This window comes from Coregonus lavaretus (assembly GCF_964263955.1).
Source record: "Coregonus lavaretus genome assembly, chromosome: 4".
Lineage (NCBI taxonomy): Eukaryota > Metazoa > Chordata > Actinopteri > Salmoniformes > Salmonidae > Coregonus > Coregonus lavaretus.
In genome coordinates, this window is record NC_139991.1 from 71,052,536 (window position 1) to 71,074,847 (window position 22,312).

At 41.3% G+C, this 22,312-nt stretch overlaps 1 protein-coding gene across 2 annotated transcripts in view; it reads left to right on the forward strand.

Annotated features, from left to right (window-relative positions):
• The window catches only part of LOC311128096 (rab-like protein 6), a 35,517-nt gene extending 30,777 nt beyond the window's left edge, over positions 1–4,740 (forward strand). For both annotated transcript variants that reach the window (XM_084160068.1, XM_084160067.1), the window contains exons 14-16: positions 3,172–3,310; positions 3,468–3,526; positions 3,600–4,740. In XM_084160068.1, coding sequence (XP_084016194.1) covers positions 3,172–3,310; positions 3,468–3,526; positions 3,600–3,773 — 372 coding nt within the window. In that variant the 3' untranslated portion in view covers positions 3,774–4,740. The remainder of the gene's footprint in view (positions 1–3,171; positions 3,311–3,467; positions 3,527–3,599) is intronic.
• Positions 4,741–22,312: the final 17,572 nt, after the last annotated feature.

The window sequence follows — 22,312 nt, forward strand, 5'->3', positions numbered from 1 at the left end:
TGCCCATTCTTCAAGGCAAAACTGCTCCAGCTCCTTCAAGTTGGATTGGTTCCGCTGGTGTACAGCAATCTTTAAGTCATAACATAGATTCTCAATTGGATTGAGGTCTGGGCTTTGACTAGGCCATTCCAAGACATTTAAATGTTTCCCCTTAAAACACTTGAGTGTTGCTTTAGAAGTATGCTTAAGGTCATTGTCCTGCTGGAAGGTGAACCTCCGTCCCAGTCTCAAATCTCTGGAAGACTGAAACTGGTTTCCCTCAAGAATTACCCTTTATTTAGCGCCATCCATCATTCCTTCAATTCTGACCAATTTCCCAGTCCCTGCCGATGGAAAAACATCCCCACAGCATGATGCTGCCACCACCATGCTTCACTCTGGGGATGGTGTTCTCGGGATGATGAGAGGTGTTGGGTTTGCGCCAGACATAGTGTTTTCCTTGATGGCCAAAAAAATCAATTTTAGTCTCATCTGACCAGAGTACCTTCTTCCATATGTTTGGGGAGTCTCCCACATGCCTTTTGGCGAACACCAAACGTGTTTTCTTATTTATTTCTTGAAGCAATGGCTTTTTTCTGGCCACTCTTCCGTAAAGCCCAGCTCTGTGGATTGTACGGCTTAAAGTGGTCCTATGGACAGATACTCCAATCTCCGCTGTGGAGCTTTGCAGCTCCTTCAGGGTTATCTTTGGTCTCTTTATTGCCTCTCTTATTAATGCCCTCCTTACCTGGTCCGTGAGTTTTGGTGGGCTGCCCTGTCTTGGCGCCATATTCTTTCAATTTTTTTATAATGAATTTAATGGTGCTCCGTGGCATGTTCAAAGTTTCGGATATTTTTTTATAACCCAACCCTGATCTGTACTTCTCCACAACTTTGTCCCTGACCTGTTTGGAGAGCTCCTTGGTCTTCATGGTGCCGCTTGCTTGGTGGTGCCCCCTTGCTTAGTGGTGTTGCAGACTCTGGGGCCTTTCAGAACAGGTGTGTATATATACTGAGATCATGTGACACTTAGATTGCACACAGGTGGACTTTATTTAACTAATTATGTGACTTCTGAAGGTAATTGGTTGCACCAGATCTTATTTAGGGGCTTCATAGCAAAGGGGGTGAATACATATGCATGCACCATTTTTCCGTTATTTATTTTTTAGAAGTTTTTGAAACAAGTACTTTTTTTCATTTCACTTCACCAATTTGGACTATTTTGTGTATGTCCATTGCATGAAATCCAAATAAAAATCAATTTAAATTATAGGTTGTAATGCAACAAAATAGGAAAAATGCCAAGGGGGATGAATACTTTTGCAAGGCACTGTAAATCAACCATTTATCGGATCATCAAGAACTTCAAGGAGAGAGGTTCAATTGTTGTGAAGAAGGCTTCAGGGCGCCCAAGAAAGTCCAGCAAGCGCCAGGACCGTCTCCTAAAGTTGATTCAGCTGCGGGATCGGGGCACCACCAGTGCAGAGCTTCCTCAGGAATGGCAGCAGGCATGTGTGAGTGCATCTGCACGCACAGTGAGGCGAAGACTTTTGGAGGATGGCCTGGTGTCAAGAAGGGCAGCGAGGAAGCCACTTCTCTCCAGGAAAAACATCAGGGACATACTGATATTCTGCCAAAGGTACAGGGATTGGACTGCTGAGAACTGGGGTAAAGTCATTTTCTCTGATGAATCCCCTTTTCGATTGTTTGGGGCATCCGGAAAAAAGCTTGTCCGGAGAAGACAAGGTGAGCGCTACCATCAGTGCTGTGTCATGCCAACAGTAAAGCATCCTGAGACCATTCATGTGTGGGGTTGGTTCTCAGCCAAGGGAGTGGGCTCACTCACAATTTTGCCTAAGAACACAGCCATGAATAAAGAATGGTACCAACACATCCTCCGAGAGCAACTTCTCCCAACCATCCAAGAACAGTTTGGTGACGAACAATGCCTTTTCCAGCATGACGGAGCACCTTGCCATAAGGCAAAAGTGATAACTAAGTGGCTCGGGGAACAAAACATCAACATTTTGGGTCCATGGCCAGGAAACTCCCCATACCTTAATCCCATTGAGAACTTGTGGTCGATCCTCAAGAGGCGGGTGGACAAACAAAAACCCACAAATTCTGACTAACTCCAAGCATTGATTATGCAAGAATGGGCTGCCATCAGTCAGGATGTGGCCCAGAAGTTAATTGACAGCATGCCAGGGCGGATTGCAGAGGTCTTGAAAAAGAAGGGTCGACACTGCAAATATTGACTATTTTTCATAAACTTAATGTAATTGTCAATAAAAAGCCTTTGACACTTATGGAATGCTTGTAATTATACTTCAGTATACCATAGTAACATCTAACAAAAATATCTAAAAACACTGAAGCAGCAAACTTTGTGAAGACCAATACTTGTGTCATTCTCAAAACGTTTGACCACGACTAAAGGCAGATTAGTAAACACCTAACTCTACTTATTTTAATGGGTGAAAGGTCAAAATCGAAGTAAGCATCCGCCGATTAAAACACCTAGTTTTCTGAGCAATCTTTTTCTAGATTATAAGGACATGTGAATACCTTAATCAGCTGTGTATTTGATCTCCTCATTGAGGAGCGAGCCTTCTTCTTTTGCGCAAGTCAAGTGAGTTCGGAACAACTGAATGTATGCGTCTTAGAAGTAGTTTTCACATACAAACTATGTCTGAACTCAGAATCAAATATGCTTACCACAAATAACATGGTCGCTGTGGTAGAACGTTTATTTCAATTGTCGACTTTAGACATTTATCAGCGTGCCATCAGGTAGCCTGATTTCAGATGTGTCCATGTAAACAGGATTATTAGAGAAATTGTTCTTCTTGCAAAGCATGTAAACGTTTTAATCGAACTATTATATTAATCTGATTAGCCACAACAATCAGATTATTGTGTGCATGTAACCGTACTCAGTGAATAACAGAAGGAGAATTTACCTTTCTCAACCTTGTCCTCAGGGCCCGTATATTTGACTGGGTTTAGAAATGCTGAATTAGACTGAATCTGAAATAGAAAAGGCCCATCTATTGTGCCAACCTCTTTCTCCTACTTAATCTCTCCCCTTCTTTCTGTCTTTCCATCTCTCTTTGTCCCCTACTCACTCACTCTGGCGCTCTCTTTCTTTCTCTCTCTCCCCTCCCTTCCTGTCTCCCCTTTACCAAGGAGCCTTCGGTTGTACTGGAGTACCTGGAGCCGGTCAAGCCCTCTGTCCTCCCCATCAAGAGCGACAACCTGGACCTGTTTGGACTGGGATTCCAGGAGGTGGCGCCCAAGAGCAAGGAGAGCAGTGAGGACCAAGATGGTGAGCAAGGTTCCGAAGCAAAGTCATTGAAAATCATTGGAGTCATGATCACTATTCTGGACTAGTGTGTCTGTGTGTTTCATACTTTCACAGTTTGGGTATATGTATCGGTAAAAAAAATGCAGAACTGTCTAAATTTTGCTTACTTGTCTTGCAGACCGAGAAAGTAGATCCTCAACAAAGGACAAGAAGAAGAAGAAGAAGAAGAGTAAAGAGGTAAGGTGAAAGGTGAAAGGTGATGTGTCACCCTTAGGTAATAGTAACTGTGGAACACGTCTGCTCCTTATAGGAGGATGACAAAAGCAGCAAGAAACGACACAAACAGAAGAAAAAGGAGGAGTCAGGGAGCGGGGACGAGAAGGAGAAGAAGAAAAATAAGTCAAAGTCGACCAAGAAGGCCGGAGGTGTGGTGGACGACCTTGAGTCTTTCCTCGCCGGAGACGAAGACTATGAGGAGATGTAGAACTCCCCCCAGCTTCCAATCAGGACTACGTTCTGCTTCAGCATTCTAGGGTCAGGATGTAGCCATGACGACGAAAGAATGCGTCGACTGACTGGCTGAGTGATCGAAGACTGCGATTCTCATTGGGTGATTCTTATTTCCCACTTCCTGGCGTTGTGGTGCCTCTACGGTTTGATTTTGATAATTTGTGGTTGACATTGTTTGTTTTGCTTACCCTTTTACTGCACATTACCGTCATACAGCAACACTACTGCAAAACTGTAGCTGGTATATCCAGGTTTTGAGTTTACACTCAGAGGACAAATGTTCAACCACCATTACTTTATGATGTTTCCACAGTCTAATAGAGTACATTCACTACAATGTCTTTGCTATTCCATTGTCTTTTCCCATTGGGCCTGCTTTCGGAAAAAGGCTTTAGAACTGACCCTAGTACAGAGTTGTGGCTATTTCTATATGGGAGCGCTCTCCTTTACACTGACCAGTGTTCAGGAGTCGGGGGACGTGTGTGTGCATTCATTGTTATGAATTATGTTGAACATTGCTTCAGCAGCGATATAAATGCTATTTATGTTTGTCTGGTGTCAGATTTTCGAACTATGTCTCGGTACAGTATGATTTTGTGAGTCTTTACCAAACAAGACATTTTGGGAGTTTCTCTGAAATAATTCAGCAAATTACACTGATCGTTTTGTTTTGACGTCAATGCCTTAAGGAAAGCTTTACTTTAACACTGGAAAGCTTTACTTTTAACTCCGAAAGTGGCGATATGGATGCCTTTTAGTAGTAGAGATCTGATTGTTGAGTGATGCCATCATTCTGGCAAAACACAATGCAAGGGAAGCCCAGATACAATGTCATTTTTCCAAGCTGCTGTACTGTTAAGGCATGTGTTGTTGTTTTTACTATGTGGCAGTTGTGCAATATCATTTAAAGTTTTTCTAATAACCAATGTAATTTAACGTTCTTCCATTAACCGATTGATGTGTTTCTTGAAGACATGTTTTAAAATGTCCATGGTTACCTGTAACTTTTACATTCTGTTACACTAGTTTGCTTGGGTCCTATTTCTTGATGTTGCTGAGTACCATGTAGGATGGTTTTGGTGTGTAGTGATATCTCATAATGGAACATAGCACTTACTGAACTTGTTTACTTTACTATAGTGGAGTGTGGAAGTGTGTTAGTCAGCCATAACTACACACTACTATCTATCTACACTACGATCCAGGGGATGTTTACAACAAAGTAAATGGCCTCAAGCTATTCATTCCACCTTAAGTCCCCTTAGAAAGAACTGACAAAATATCAGGAATGTATTTAGATTAATATCATACATATATAAATGTATGTATTGTTACCATTCCATATTTATTTTGAAATATTAAGAAAATATTTTTGGACATTGAACAAATCCCGTGTTAATATATCCATTATAGAAAGGTATATGCACAAACATTTATTCATGCATTTGTACTGCATATTTCTGTATGTGTGTGTGTTTACCTTGCTCCTCTTCGTTGTGTGTAAAATTGGTATTTTGGACTGTCTTTAAAAGAAACACTACATATCCAATTCCACCCAGCCATTTATGGACCGTGACTGCAGTTGACTGCTAGTTAGGTATCCTGACCACTGCCTCACTGTATATCATCAGGGAGAACATGCAACATTTCCAGACTGTGTATCGGAACCTACTGTACATTAATGGAACTGTTACTTACATCAATAGAACTCTTACTTACACAATAGAACTGTTACATCAATAGAACTGTTACTCACATCAATAGACCTCTTACTTACATCAATAGAACTGTTACTCACATCAATAGACCTCTTACTTACATCAATAGAACTCTTACTTACACAATAGAACTGCTACATCAATAGAACTGTTACTTACATCAATAGAACTGTCCCTGGAGACTGCTCTGCGAGCGTTCGTTCGTTGAATCAGGTAGACCTATAGCTCTGTCTTTCCCTGACTGCTCGGATATCCTTGGTCCTCTCTGGTTGAAGGAGGTATACTCTGGGGACACCGGGGTCCCCTCACACCTCATCCCCCTCTTCTGGGTTGGTCCTCTTCCTCACCCTAGGGAGTGATGTCATTGGTGCTGTAGCCTAAACCCCCCCCAGCTGGCTTGACAGCAGGGAACTCAGCTTCACAAACCCAATGTGGCGAGGTTGACCATGGGTCATCCCCAGTGTTTCCCCCCAGGCAGCTATCTGCCTGTCAGGCTAGGCCAAGGCACCCAGCCACTATCGCTCACTATGGAGCAAATCCTAACTTCCGCTTGAGCCGAATAATGTCAGTTGGTGTCCTGTTGACATTAATGCGTGACTAAGTGAACATTTTGCTTAAGTGGAAGTTAGGATTCACCCCAAGCGAGCCATGTCAACTCGTCAAATAGTCCTTCTGCATGAGCGTGTCACTGTGAGAAACAGCAACACACCTGGCTGTACCACCGTAGAATTAGAATTTGTAGAACAGTGTTTTTAGTGCATACATTATGGAGGGATAGTGTCTGTTCTAGTTAATCTACTTCTGTGTTTATGTAATATAACCCAGTCCTACGACCTGCTTTGGGGGGTGGATTTTGTTTCATTCCATTATTCTGCTTTTTGTTCAATGATGTGTAAAGGAATTTTATTTTGATTTATGTAGATCAAACCAATGCAACTTTTTGTTTACTGCTTTTTCTGTGGTGTGATGTCTTATGGGTGAAGTTAAAACAGGAATCATTCAAATCATGCAAACTGCCAGTGAAGGGTGGCAACAAGCAAACTTGAGATTGCTATTACCTCTTGGTTATATCTTCCATAAAATCCTCTCGATTTTAAACATGTAATCTCCATTGTGCATTGTCTTCATCTTGCTCCCTGCATATTGTCTTTGTTGAGGTTATTGTGTGTATATTTGGTTGAACTGTTTATATTTTGGTCTGTTTATATGTATGCAACTGAATATATTGAGAGATGGTGGGTAACTGGGGGAAAAAAGTAAGATTATTTTGACATTCCTCGTATGCTTCAATCTACACACTGTAAGTGATCAAATTGTCTAATAAATGCAAAAATACTTTCATTTTTTTGCACTGAAGTTCATGTTTGTAATGACCAGAGTTGTTTTCTAAATCTTTATTTTACAGAATGTAGTCTGTTCCATTAGTCTTGTGATAAAACAAACGGAAAGACAGAAACAGGTACAGTGGGGAAAAAAAGTATTTAGTCAGCCACCAATTGTGCATGTTCTCCCACTTAAAAAGATGAGAGAGGCCTGTAATTTTCATCATAGGTACACGTCAACTATGACAGACAAAATGAGATTTTTTTTTCCAGAAAATCACATTGTAGGATTTTTAATGAATTTATTTGCAAATTATGGTGGAAAATAAGTATTTGGTCAATAACAAAAGTTTCTCAATACTTTGTTATATACCCTTTGTTGGCAATGACACAGGTCAAACGTTTTCTGTAAGTCTTCACAAGGTTTTCACACACTGTTGCTGGTATTTTGGCCCATTCCTCCATGCAGATCTCCTCTAGAGCAGTGATGTTTTGGGGCTGTCGCTGGGCAACACGGACTTTCAACTCCCTCCAAAGATTTTCTATGGGGTTGAGATCTGGAGACTGGCTAGGCCACTCCAGGACCTTGAAATGCTTCTTACGAAGCCACTCCTTCGTTGCCCGGGCGGTGTGTTTGGGATCATTGTCATGCTGAAAGACCCAGCCACGTTTCATCTTCAATGCCCTTGCTGATGGAAGGAGGTTTTCACTCAAAATCTCATGATACATGGCCCCATTCATTCTTTCCTTTACACGGATCAGTCGTCCTGGTCCCTTTGCAGAAAAACAGCCCCAAAGCATGATGTTTCCACCCCCATGCTTCACAGTAGGTATGGTGTTCTTTGGATGCAACTCAGCATTCTTTGTCCTCCAAACACGACGAGTTGAGTTTTTACCAAAAAGTTCTATTTTGGTTTCATCTGACCATATGACATTCTCCCAATCCTCTTCTGGATCATCCAAATGCACTCTAGCAAACTTCAGACGGGCCTGGACATGTACTGGCTTAAGCAGGGGGACACGTCTGGCACTGCAGGATTTGAGTCCCTGGCGGCGTAGTGTGTTACTGATGGTAGGCTTTGTTACTTTGGTCCCAGCTCTCTGCAGGTCATTCACTAGGTCCCCCCGTGTGGTTCTGGGATTTTTGCTCACCGTTCTTGTGATCATTTTGATCCCACGGGGTGAGATCTTGCGTGGAGCCCCAGATCGAGGGAGATTATCAGTGGTCTTGTATCTTCCATTTCCTAATAATTGCTCCCACAGTTGATTTCTTCAAACCAAGCTGCTTACCTATTGCAGATTCAGTCTTCCCAGCCTGGTGCAGGTCTACAATTTTGTTTCTGGTGTCCTTTGACAGCTCTTTGGTCTTGGCCATAGTGGAGTTTGGAGTGTGACTGTTTGAGGTTGTGGACAGGTGTCTTTTATACTGATAACAAGTTCAAACAGGTGCCATTAATACAGGTAACGAGTGGAGGACAGAGGAGCCTCTTAAAGAAGAAGTTACAGGTCTGTGAGAGCCAGAAATCTTGCTTGTTTGTAGGTGACCAAATACTTATTTTCCACCATAATTTGCAAATAAATTCATAAAAAATCCTACAGTGTGATTTTCTGGAATTTTTTTCCTCAATTTGTCTGTCATAGTTGACGTGTACCTATGATGAAAATTACAGGCCTCTCTCATCTTTTTAAGTGGGACAACTTGCACAATTGGTGGCTGACTAAATACTTTTTTTCCCCACTGTATATCAGTTGTAAGAACGATGTAACAACGGTTGTAAATACAGTCCATTATTTTTGTGACACCTAAATGTAAAGTGGGATATCTTTTCAAATAGAAATATATACAGTACCAGTCAAAAGTTTGGACACACCTACTCATTACAGGGGTTTTCTTTATTTTTACTATTTTCTACATTGTAGAATAATAGTGAAGACATCAAAACTATGAAATAACACATATGGAATCATGTAGTAACCAAAAAAAGTGTTAAACATTTCAAAATATATTTTATATTTAAGATTCTTCAAAGTAGCCACCCTTTGCCTTGATGACAGCTTTTCACACGCTTGGCATTCTCTGGAATGCTTTTCAATTAACAGAAGAATTATCATTGAATTATCACAGTGAATGATTGTAATGTTTGTGTCAATTAATCCCATAGGGATGGGTTGCCAATTGGCGATTTGACACTAAAATAAAAATAATTCATTCATTCAACATGTGTGCCTTGTAAAAAGTTAATTTGTGGCATTCCTTTCCTTTTTAATGCGTTTGAGCCAATCAGTTGTGTTGTGACAAGGTAGGGGTGGTATACAGAAGATAGCCCTATTTGGTAAAAGACCCAAGTCCATATTATGGCAAGAACAGCTCAAATAAGCAAAGAGAAACGACAGTCCATCATTGCTTTAAGACATGAAGGTCAGTCAATGCGGAAAATCAATGCTTCACAGAGTTCAAGTAACAAACACATCTCAACATCAACTGTTCAGAGGAGACTGTGTGAATCAGGCCTTCATGGTTGAATTGCTGCAAAGAAACCACTACTAAAGGACACCAATAAGAAGAGACTTGCTTGGGTCAAGAAACACGAGCAATGGACATTAGACCGGTGGAAATCTGTCCATTGGTCTGATGAGTCCAAATTTGAGATTTTTGGTTCCAACCGCCATGTCTTTGTGAGACGCAGAGTAGGTGAATGGTTGATCTCCGCATGTGTGATTCCCACCGTGAAGCATGGAGGAGGTGTGATGGTGTGGGGGTGCTTTGCTGGTGACACTGTCTGTGGTAACCAGCATGGCTACCACAGCATTCTGCAGCGATATGCCATCCCATCTGGTTTGCGCTTAGTGGGACTATCATTTGTTTTTCAACAGGACAATGACCCAACACACCTCCAGGCTGTGTAAAGGCTATTTGACCAAGAAGGAGCGTGATGGAGTGCTGCATCAGATAACCTGGCCTCCAAAATCACCCAACCTTAACCCAATTGAGATGGTTTGGGATGAGTTGGACCGCAGAGTGAAGGAAAAGCAGCCAACAAGTGCTCAGCATATGTGGGAACTCCTTCAAGACTGTTGGAAAAGCATTCCTCATGAAGCTGGTTGAGAGAATGCCAAGAGTGTGCAAAGCTGTCATCAATGTACAGGGTGGCTACTTTGAAGAATATACCTTGAATTATATACATTATACATATACATTAATTCACAGCACCCTCTTTAGACCTTGTTGGATAGGGGAGGGTTGTGATCTGGAGTTCATGTGAGGGAAACAGCCTCTGGGGATTATAATGGTGATAATGTTATTAGAAAAGTGATCTAATAGCAACATCCATTTCCACATAGGAAAAAATAAAGCCTGCTTCTGGGTCAAAAACTTTGGTTCAATACCAATATCTGTTGATACAATAGGTCAATTAGTCTTAACATCTGTGTCTGAGAGTTGTCTGTTTGTCAGGATGGTGGTTTCCAATGCCCTTTATACACTGTCCCGCTGACCCGATCCAAACTGTGCTGGTTTGGATATTAGCTTTTCATACTCTCATTTACATCTCTGTTGAACCACAATAAAGTGATATTTTCATACCCTCGTATAAGCCTGTTAAATTGAATCTGAGGATGTTGTCGCTGATCCTAAACTACAGAATAGGGTGGTGCAATCAAGTGCAGGGTCAAACATCTACGTTTATTTTATTAACTTGCAGGGTCAAACAACTACGTTTATTTTATTAATGTCTCAGTTGAACTAATGCTGTACCACGTTAGTGGATGATTTATAACAGGCCATTCATAAGAGCTGCACAGGCTCTATAAATTTAGGTCAACAACCACATTTCTAGATAAGATATGTTGTGACATAGACCTCCGAACTTATCACGGCTCAGGCTAAGACCCAGATGCAGACACAGGAGGCGGATAGTACGAGTCTGAGTTTATTACCGTATAAGGGGCAGGCAATCGGTAGGTCAAGGCAGGCAAAGAGTCGTAATCCAAATTTACATTTACATTTACATTTACGTCATTTAGCAGACGCTCTTATCCAGAGCGACTTACAAATTGGTGCATTCACCCTATAGCCAGTGGGATAACCACTTTACAATTTTTGTTTTGTTTTGTTTTTCTTTATTTTTTTTTATTTTTTTTTTAGGGGCGGGGGGGTAGAAGGATTACTTTATCCTATCCCAGGTATTCCTTAAAGAGGTGGGGTTTCAAATGTCTCCGGAAGGAGGTGAGTGACTCCGCTGTCCTGGCGTCGTGAGGGAGCTTGTTCCACCATTGGGGTGCCAGAGCAGCGAACAGTTTTGACTGGGCTGAGCGGGAACTATGCTTCCGCAGAGGAAGGGGAGCCAGCAGGCCAGAGGTGGATGAACGCAATGCCCTCGTTTGGGTGTAGGGACTGATCAGAGCCTGAAGGTACAGAGGTGCCGTTCCCCTCACAGCTCCATAGGCAAGCACCATGGTCTTGTAACAGATGCGAGCTTCAACTGGAAGCCAGTGGAGTGTGCGGAGGAGCGGGGTGACGTGAGAGAACTTGGGAAGGTTGAACACCAGACGGGCTGCGGCATTCTGGATGAGTTGTAGGGGTTTAATGGCACAGGCAGGGAGCCCAGCCAACAGCGAGTTGCAGTAATCCAGACGGGAGATGACAAGTGCCTGGATTAGGACCTGTGCCGCTTCCTGTGTAAGGCAGGGTCGTACTCTCCGAATGTTGTAGAGCATGTAGAGCAAATCAGAGTCAGGCAGGTACAGGACGGCAGGCAGGATCAGGGTCAGGACAGGCAGAAAGGTCAGAACAGGGAAGACTAGAAAAAGCAAAAACCAGAGCACAGGAAACACGGGAACACGCTGGTTGGACTTGACGGGACAAGACGAACTGGCAACAGACAAACAGAAAACGCAGGTATAAATACACATGAGGTATTGGGAGACACCTGGTGGGGGTTGGAGACAATCACAAGACAGGTGAAACAGATCAGGGTGTGACAGAACTGTAGTTATTGGAAGAAGAATATAGGAATGTTTAGCACTTCTGAAAGTAATTCTAAGTCGTTCTTCTGAAGGGGTGTATACTTGGTATACTAAGTAATACTGATCAAATTAATTCACAAAGATGCTTTAATTAGAAATTAAAGAGTGATAAAATCACGTACATAATCCATTCTAGCATTGCCATGTAGGCTATACAGGGAATTTCAACAACATTGTATTATTGATCAACTGAGGGGAACATTGCCATTTTCCTTGATGTGAAAAGGAGTTAACCAAGAGAGAACATCACTCACAATCAGACAGCGCTGGCTCTCTCAACTGCCTATCAGGACACTGTCTGTCTCCTGGGCAACCAACCTCAACAGCCAATTGGATGGAGTCAGGATGCACTTGCAGAATATGGGACCATAGCAGTGTCATAAATGGATGCTGCTGTGAGGGGTATGCACCATCACACTGCAAATGATTCTTTTATTTTTGGAGTAATGTATTCGTCCTCCTGGGAGTGCAGCAGGGAACTCAGAATAAGGTATTCACTTCCTCTAGAAAGCATTAAAGAAGAGTACCCAGGTCTGTGCGGACGGTTCCTTCTTTTAATTAAACAAAAGTCCTGAAGTCCACATTATGATAGGGGCTTATATAAATAACAGTGTTCAAAGATGTGACGTAAACAAAAGCGACCACTCCACTGAATCATTTTTGTATCTCTGCGTTGAATGAAAATCAATGTCATGTATCCAGAGTGTCATTCCAATAATTGGTTCCCTTGTGCAAAAAATAATTGTGCTAAAAATAAAACTCAGGCCAACGAAAGGGCAATACAAGAGCGGGAGGGAGAGAGAGAGCATGAGAGACAGACAAAGCTTTGTAGGGAGTTCTCAGAGAAGTACATTATGAACTGACAGGTTCTTAATTGCTGCATGTGTGGCTCTGTCAGGTCTGACCATGTATAATCCTGTCACTGTGAAAACAGCATACACTGCATGACAATGAAGATAAAAACCATGAAACCATTACAGTTTTTCTCAGTCGCTTTGGTGCATTTTTCACATCATCCCTAACATGTGCAAAATAATAAGTGCATTTCTCAGAACAATTTGTACAAACTGCAATATACAATAGATATGTTTCTAAAGCTAGTCAGTCACTAAAAATCCTTAGTACATCTCTCAAAAGTAAATATTCATGCCAATGATCATGTCAGTGTCATCAGAATGATAAGTCATTGAGTCATTGTTCACGAACAAGGTTGTCAAAATGTTTAGGCATGTTGTCAATGGAACTGTGTACTTTGACAGTATTACCTGATGTAAACTTAGGCTACAGTTTGGATGACAGTTACTGTATTGAAAATGCACAAGGCTGCACTTCTATGGCATATATCAATTTCAACAGTACTATTTACATATTACTGTATGTGGGTTATTGATTGAAAGAGACTGGACAACCCAAGGGGCACAAAGGAAAAAAAACTAAATTAGAAAGAAACACAGGAAACCACCCCTAAGGCACAACTTTGCCCACAGCACTGTTCTAGTGCTGTCTCTACACATCCAGACGTTCCTGTCTGTCAGCCCACATATTCTCATCCACATCACACCGGATATTTTCCCTTCCAATGCAACGTGGAAATAATATTTTGGAATGCCTTATTCATCCTCTGCAGGCGTCTACTGTGGTGTCCTCACATGCTGCATCCATTGCAGCCAGCAGGGTCATCTGTGTGTGTGGCTGACGATCGTACACCTTCCACCTCCATGCTGAAAAGAACTCCTCAATTGGGTTAAGGAATGGTGAATAAGGTGGGAGGAATTCTATGAGCATCCTCGGGTGGGTCACAAACCATTGCCTTATGATGTTTGATCGATGGAAACTCACATTATCACAAATGACCACATACTTTGGCAAATCCTCTCTAAACAGACCCCTCTCATCATCAGGGATGAGAGCCCTGTAGAGAGTCTCTAAAAAGTTGAGTAGATGCTGGGTGTTGTATGGCCCTAAAAGGGGGATATGGGTTAGGACACCATGCTCCGAAATAGCAGCACACATGGTGATATTTCCTCCCCGTTGGCCTGGCAAATCCACAGTAGCTCTGTGACCGATGATATTCCGACCCCGCCTTCTGCATTTGGTCAGGTTGAAGCCAGCCTCATCCACGTATACAAAGTTGTGAGAGGGTTCACTTGATTCCAACTCCATTATACGCTATATCCCAGAACACACAGTTGAATTTGTTTTGGTAAGGAAGAGTGACATAAAATGTACATATATTGCATGTTCCTTCCACAGCAATGGAAATGTGTGCAGTTTATGCTTACTGTACTATGTAACACTATAAAATGTTGCTGTAAAGTAGTTACATAGATATATGTTTTACCTGTACATACTGGTACCGTAGCTCCTTAACTCTGTCCTCATTCCTTTGGAATGGTACACGGTACAGCTGTTTCATACTCATCTGGTTTCTATGCAGCACCCTGTCGATGGTTGAGATGCTAACCGTATGGATGTTTTCAAAGACATCGTTGTCTTCTATAATGGTCCTTTGTATTTCCCTGAGTCTCATGGCATTGTTTGCTCGGACCATGGTGCAAATAGCCTCCTCCTGTTGAGGTGTGAAAAGGCGTCCTCTGCCACCGGTTTGAGGTAATCTTGCAGTCCTATGTGTGGAAAAATGCAGTGATGCATCGCACACTTTCACATAGACAAAAACTATGCGAACACACATTTTACTGTAAAACATACAGGTGGGTGCATGTAAGGTGCAGTATGTATCTGTATAGAGTATATTTCTGTATGCTGTGAAATACAAGTGGACTACTGTAATATGAAGCATTGTAGGAAGTATACAGTATACTGCTTATATACAGTAACAGTGCACTGTACATTGGTGGACATACCTGTTCTCTCTTCGAAACGTTTGTACTATTGAGGACACGGTTGATCTCCCAATATTCGGCTGCACCCTTCGACCCGCCTCAGCCATTGTAAGGCCATGATTGACAACATGGTCTACAATAGTGGCCCTTATGTCATCAGATATGCGCCTATGTCCTCTTCTGCCTCTTCCTCTGTTTTGCCTTCCACCACGCATCCTTGCTCCTCTTCTTCCTCCTCTTGGCTGTTGACCCTGTTCGTTTCCTGGTCCATCCATTATTGGAAAATTGCAACTCTGTGTTGTGGTCTGTCTATATATGCTTGCCAATTGATTCTTCATGAGATGCACCTTTGAGCAATTTAGACAACTGGTTGATTGTTGGTTGAACTAACACTTTACATTCCTTCATGAGTGAGGGTTAATTTCACCTGCACGATTCAGCAATTTACGTTTTTGTACAAAAGGTCTAATAGAAATGTGTAAAACTATGCTTGACAGTTTATGACAAATAGTTCAACAATTTTGCATGTAATGGCTTATGCAAGGAACTAATGCCTAGATGTTTTGAGGGGTAAGACTATTCAACAGAGAACCATCTACTATATTTTGATCAACATGACATGAGCAATTGAAAATGTGGAAAAAAGCTGACACTTGTACATTATCAATTGCAATATGTACAAAAGCAATTGCAATTTGTTCAAAGGAATAAGAAATTGCTTTAATGATGTGCACAAGTGACTAGATGATTTGGAATTTGTACAAGTAGTATCAAGAATTGCACTTTTGATCTAAGAAATGCACCAAAGCGACTGAGAAAAACTGTAAATATCCACTCTGAGAAATGTACTAGTTAGAGATTAAACTGGGAGTCATGTATACAGAGTGTTCATGAGTTTTAACACATTTTAAGCCATGTCTTGCATTTGACATATAGAAAACGACTGCCATTACCATAAGAAAATCGACTTTATAATTCTCAATGACATTTTATATTGTATGGCTTTATGCACCATATATTTTTCGCATCATATCGCCTGTCACAAGCATACAAATAATCTAGTTTACTTCATTGCAGATTTTATCAACGAATCATCTTAGAATAACAGAGAATGGATTTCAGAGGTTTGCGTGAAAGCCATACAATTATAAAAATGAATTGCAATGCAATGTTAGTCCCATGTGATTCGGCAGAATTGCTGAAACCCATTTTTAACAGACTCTTCAAATCAAATCAAATCAAATCAAAATGTATTTGTCACATGCGCCGAATACCATGAAATGCTTACTTACAAGCCCTTGCACAATCCATACATGTCGGATCAAAAAGACAACTACATAGAGAGAATGAAATATTATCACTAAGAAGTACAAAAGATGCTTTCCTTATACCAATTCTAATCAAGAGGGATCTATCAGGGGGACATACCCACTAACTTGTGATGATGGGATTACATCAGTGGTAGGTTAATTAGGCTGTTTTTACACAGGCAGCCCGATTCTGATCTTTTTCCCACTAATTGGTATTTTGACCAATCACATCTGGTCTTTTGACCAATCACATCTGGTATTTTGACCAATCACATCAGATCTTTTCACATGAGATATTTTTCAGAGCTGATTGGTCAAAATATCTATTAGTGAGAAAAAAAGATGAGAATTGGTCTGCCTGTGTGAACGCAGACGGTGTGTGAGCTAGTCAAAACACTTCTAACAACTGACAAATGTATTTAAAAAGTTATTGCTAGCACTGCCATACATCCCTCTACTGCAAAGACTATCATTCACATCCAGATATCCAGAATGGACTGTCCAGCCTATTGACTACACTGGCTGGAGATAATAGTGCAACAATACGTTGACAGAAAATAATGGAGTTTTGCTGTGAAGTGGTGCAAAGCAGGGTTGAGGTCAATTCCATTTCAATTCCAGTCAATTCAGGAAGTACATTGAAATTCCAATTCCAATTCTCTTCAATGCATTTCAATGAGGAAGGTTTGGAATTGGAATTTGGTTTACTTTCTGAATTGACTGGAATTTAAATGGAATTGACCCCAACCCTGTTGCTAAGTAAGTAACTATGAGCTTCACAGAAAAACAACTGAAAACCTTCATAGGCAAAGCAACTTCTCAACGAGCAATACATGGACACAGTAAATGTATAGATATCTGAACTACCAATTATCAAACCAACTGGTCTCTCCACTTGACTTGCAAAAAAGTTTGAAAGTTACATTCTCTTTAATGCGAGTCATTTGTCATTGACAGTTACTATATTCATCTCACTGCACTTTGCTGCCTATGAAATCAAGTGCTCTATGAAACCTAATGCACCCCTGCGCTAGTGTATTTCACACACTGGGTCTTGAGGTGAACGACTGTCGCAACATAAATCTATTTTATCACATTGCGCCCCCCCCCCCCCCCCCCGCCCCCGCCCCCCCCACCCCGTGGCTGCAGAGAAAACGTACCATTTTGAGAGCAATAGATCTTAAAAGGGATAGTTAATAAAAATGTACAAATTCTGCTGAACTGTCCCTTCAACGGTGTGTAATGTATTGTTTGGTTTTCTGAATCAATGTAGATATTTTAGACCTGAAACCAGAAGTTTCTGGAGAGCAGAAGAAAACAATACATACACTACCAGTCAAAAGTTTGGACACACCTACTCATTCAAGGTTTTTCTTTATTTTTACTATTTTCTACATTGTAGAATAATAGTGAAGACATCAAAACTATAAAATAACACATATGGAATCATTTAGTAACCAAAAAAGTGTTAAACAAATCTAAATATATTTTAGATTTTATATTCTTCAAAGTAGCCACCCTTTGCCTTGATGACAGCTTTGCATTCTCTTAACCAGCTTCATGAGGTAGTCACCTGGAATGCTTTTCCAACAGTCTTGAATGAGTTCCCACATATGCTGAGCACTTGTTGGCTGCTTTTCCTTCACTCTGCGGTCCAACTCATCCCAAACCATCTCAATTGGGTTGAGATGGTCAGGTCAGATTTTGGAGGCCAAGTCATCTGATGTAGCACTCCATCACTCTCCTTCTTGGTTAAATAGCCCTTACACAGACTGGAGGTGTCTTCTGGCTCATTGTCCTGTTGAAAAAGAAATGATAGTCCCACTAAGCGCAAACCAGATGGGATGGCATATTGCTGCAGAATGCTGTGGTAGCTATGCTGGTTAAGTGTGCCTTGAATTCTAAATAAATCACTCACAGTGTCACCAGCAAAGCCCCCCCACACCATCACACCTCCTCCTCCATGCTTCACGGTGGGAACCACACATGCGGAGATAATCCGTTCACCTACTCTGCGTCTCACAAAGACACGGCGGTTGGAACCAAAAATCTCAAATTTGGACTCATCAGACCAAAGAAGAAATTTCCACCGGTCTAATGTCCATTGCTCGTGTTTCTTGGCCCAAGCAAGTCTCTTCTTCTTATTGGTGTCCTTTAGTAGTGGTTTCTTTGCAGTAATTCTACCATGAAGGCCCGATTCACACAGTCTCCTCTGAATAGTTGTTGTTTAGTTATGTCTGTTACTTGAACTCTGTGAAGCATTTATTTGGGCTGCAATTTCTGAGGCTGTTAACTCTAATGACTTATCCTCTGCAGCAAAGGTAACTCTGGGTCTTCCATTCCTGTGGTGGTCCTCATGAGAGCCAGTTTCATCATAGCGGTTGATGGTTTTTGCGACCGCACTTGAAGAAACTTTCAAAGTTCTTTAGATTTTCCGCATTGACTGACCTTCATGTCATAAAGTAATGATGGACTGTAATTTCTCTTTGCTTATTTGAGCTGTTCTTTCCATAATATGGACTAGGTCTTTTACCAAATAGGGCTATCTTCTGTATACCACCCCTACCTTGTCACAACACAACTGATTGGCTCAAACGCATTAAGAAGGAAAGAAATTCCACAAATCAACTTTTAACAATGCACACCTGTTAACGGAAATGCATTCCAGGTGACTACCTCATGAAGCTGGTTGAGAGAATGCCAAGAGTGTGCAATGCTGTCATCAAGGCAAAGGGTGGCTGCTTTGAAGAATCTAAAATCTCAAATATATTTTGATTTATTTAACACTTTTTTTGTTACTACATGATTCCATGTGTTATTTCATAGTTTTGATGTCTTCACTATTATTCTACAATGTAGAAAATAGTAAAAATAAAGAAAAACCCTGTAATGAGTAGGTGTGTCCAAACCTTTGACTGGTACTGTATATCTGCGAATGTGTAGGCCTATTTGTGGATGCTGTTATGTATTCAGGAGTCTACTGTAGGTGACTTCTGTGTGTTTCTGAGCTTACGTCATACATATGCTAATATCCACACGCGTGTAAGTGTGTCAGGTCCTATTAAGACGTGGTCTATGAAGACTCTTCAACAGCATGGCAACAGATGGTCCTGTCACTACCTGGTCATGGTACAGACACAAACACAATAATAACTCATGACGGTGCGATATGGGAAAATACCCCGTGCAACCACCGCCAATTACTGACAGTGCTTTGAGACTGAAGCTTCCCCATATTGCATAATCAGGGGATATAACAAGGTTGCAGTCTTATCCCCCCCCCCCCTTCTATCCCCCCCACCATCTCCCATCTCGCATTCAGCCACCAACAGACAGTAATTATTTTCATCAACAGAAACTTTGGCATGCAGCCAAGTCTACTCATTACTCTGAAAAAAATTAGCATTTCACAGCTTTACATCTTAGGCATGGGAATAAAGGAACCATCAAAGGCAGCTTGCCTGACAGCTTTTGCTTCCACAGGAGAGGAGAGAGATATATTAGGAGAGGGAGAGCGACCACTGACGAGTAAGCGATAGACATTTACATTATAGGGGGAGGGAGAGAAAGCTCACACTAAGGGAGTGAACGTTATTTATAATAAGGGTTACATGGAGAAAATCGGACCTCACTGAAATGAAAATGGATGGCCCTCCCTTCAGTAAAATATATTTTACCTAAACCCTCACTGAACCACTGTGCCATGTCAACAGTGGTTCGCAGACCACTGTGGACAAGAGTGGGGTGGAAAGAGCTTCTTTATAGTAAAAGCATTCCAGGTCTGAGAAAAAATAGGCTTTTATAAAAATGTCATGCAATTCTACGTCATTTTACATATTAGCAGAATATTTTTAAATACCACACAAATTACTGAAATGACAGACTAAGAATAGACAGACAGATAGGCCTCTGTGTTCATCTTATCATATCATTCTCCAATGCCAAATCAGTGTGTCTTGTTTGCAACGAAACTGTCCCTGTTTCAAAATAATTAAATCTGAGACATCATTAGGAATCTGAGCATGGTACTTTAAAAAGTTAGGCCTACCTTTCCACCCCAGACATAGTAGGCAGAAAATGTAAAGCTTTAACTGCTGGCTTCTCTTTTTCCATGGCTTAACCCAACGAGAGAAGGTCACAAGTGTTTCCCTAAAAGCTGTCTGGGTTTAAACATCTTCTATTGTACAGAAAGTGAATAGCTTAATCAATTGATAGTGACAGAATTGTATTACTTCCCAAGCAAAGTCATTTGTTTGTCTCCTCGGCTATAGCTCCGCCTCTGAATGTCAAAGAAGCAAATCAATGATATCCCCACATGCATCGGAGTCACGTCTTTACCGGGTATTTTACCGCTTGTTTCTAGCATAGAGCATCACGGACCAAAGCGCTGTTATATATCACTTTATGTAATTGGATCGGTTTTACTTTCTTCAAAATCTTAAGCTAACAAGTGCTTTTTGAATTAAACAACAACAACAAAAAAGTTAGGTGTATGGCATAGCTTCTCATACGCCCTCAATTCGAGTCTTGGTATTAACTTAACAGCCCTTCACTGACAAGGCAGCTTGGACAAGGAGGTAGGCTATTTAAAGAGTGCATGTAGGTGGAGAAATTGCCTAATTTCGTCTGTCAAACAGGTAGGCCAACCTCTTAATTCTTAAATAGGAAGAAATAGGCTCCAACACAAAGCCCTATTGTTGTTAGTAAAGTCTAGTTAAAATGAAGATGGTTGAAATGAATTAGGCTTACTCGAATTTGCCTACTTTCAGCACCATGAGCTGTCCATTTCCGATTGATTGTGTCACGGCTGCTCATTCAAGTTTCAGCCCCACAATGTAAATTACTTGAATCTGGCTTATTGTGAGGTCAGTAACTCTGATAACTACATCATGGGCAAGAAACATATTGTTTTTAATAAAATCATTTATAGTAATAGCAAGCTGTCAAAGTTGACCTCCTCATCTTCGCCCTCTCCTTCTCAAAGTGAACAGAACATAGGCTATAGGCTAGTCCGCATGTATTCTTTGGACTAGGCCTAATCAACAACAAAAATTCGGAAGAAGCTTTTGACTCTCCTCCTGAACTGCCACCATAGGCCTACACAGCACAGCAATTGATTAGGAAGCACACAAAAACGTTTTTGATCAGCAAGAGCAGAGCAGGCCAGGGCTCAGGGTTGGAATGAATATCCATTGCAGTGTGTAATGCAGCCTAGTTTTACTTACACCATCAGCTATCTTAGAAATATAACTTTGCTCTATGCTTCTCCGAGCATGCACTTCATAGCCTATAGGCTATGGATCATTTGATTGAGACCACTCTAAATAGCCCAGTGTTTCCCAACCCTGGTCCTCGAGTTCCCCCAACAGTACCATTTTTATTTATTTATTGTAACCCTGGACAAGCACACCTGATTCAACTTGTCAACTAATCATCAAGCCCTCAATGAGCTGAATCAGGTGTGCTTGTCCAGGGCTATAACGAAACGGTGTACTGTTGGGGGTACTGGAGGACCCCCCCCCCCCCCCTTGCCCTCAGAACAGCCTCAATTCATCAGGGCATGGACTCTAAAAGGTATCGAATGCATTCCACAGGGATGCTGTCCCATGTTGACTCCAATGCTTCCCACAGTTGTGTCAAGTTGGCTGGATGTCCTTTAGGTGGTGGACCATTCTTGATACACACTGGAAACTGTTGATTGTGAAAAACCCAGAAGCGTCGCAGTTCTTGACACAAACCGGTGTGCCTGGCATCTACTGTCATACCCCGTTCAAAGGCAGTTACATTTTTGGTCTTGCCCATTCACCCTCTTACAGTTTTTTTTGATTGCTTAAGCACGATTTTCAAAACAGGGCCCGTGTTTTCAAAACACTACACACAATTAGCACAACCACACACCCAATTAGCAAAACACTACAGATCCTTTGCAAAATTAAACACTCTTGTAAAAACTATACACTTCTTTTTAAAAACCACACTTTGTTACCATATGAAACACACACGTTTCACATTACTATACTCTGTTTGCACGAGTTACACTCTGCTGTGATAAACCAAAACACTTTTAGCACTTCTACTTCAATGATTAGAGTAGGCTACTATCAACAAAGTACAAATATAATGTAAATTCACCAAACACTACACAAGACCAATGTTGCAGACTGAAGAAACTCATTTATTTCTCAACACGCCCAAAATGTTGACATGGAGATTCATAATACTGTAACCAAACGTCACTTTACGTATTGTAAGTTTAAAAAATATATAAAAAAATAACTAGACATTGTCTCTTCGC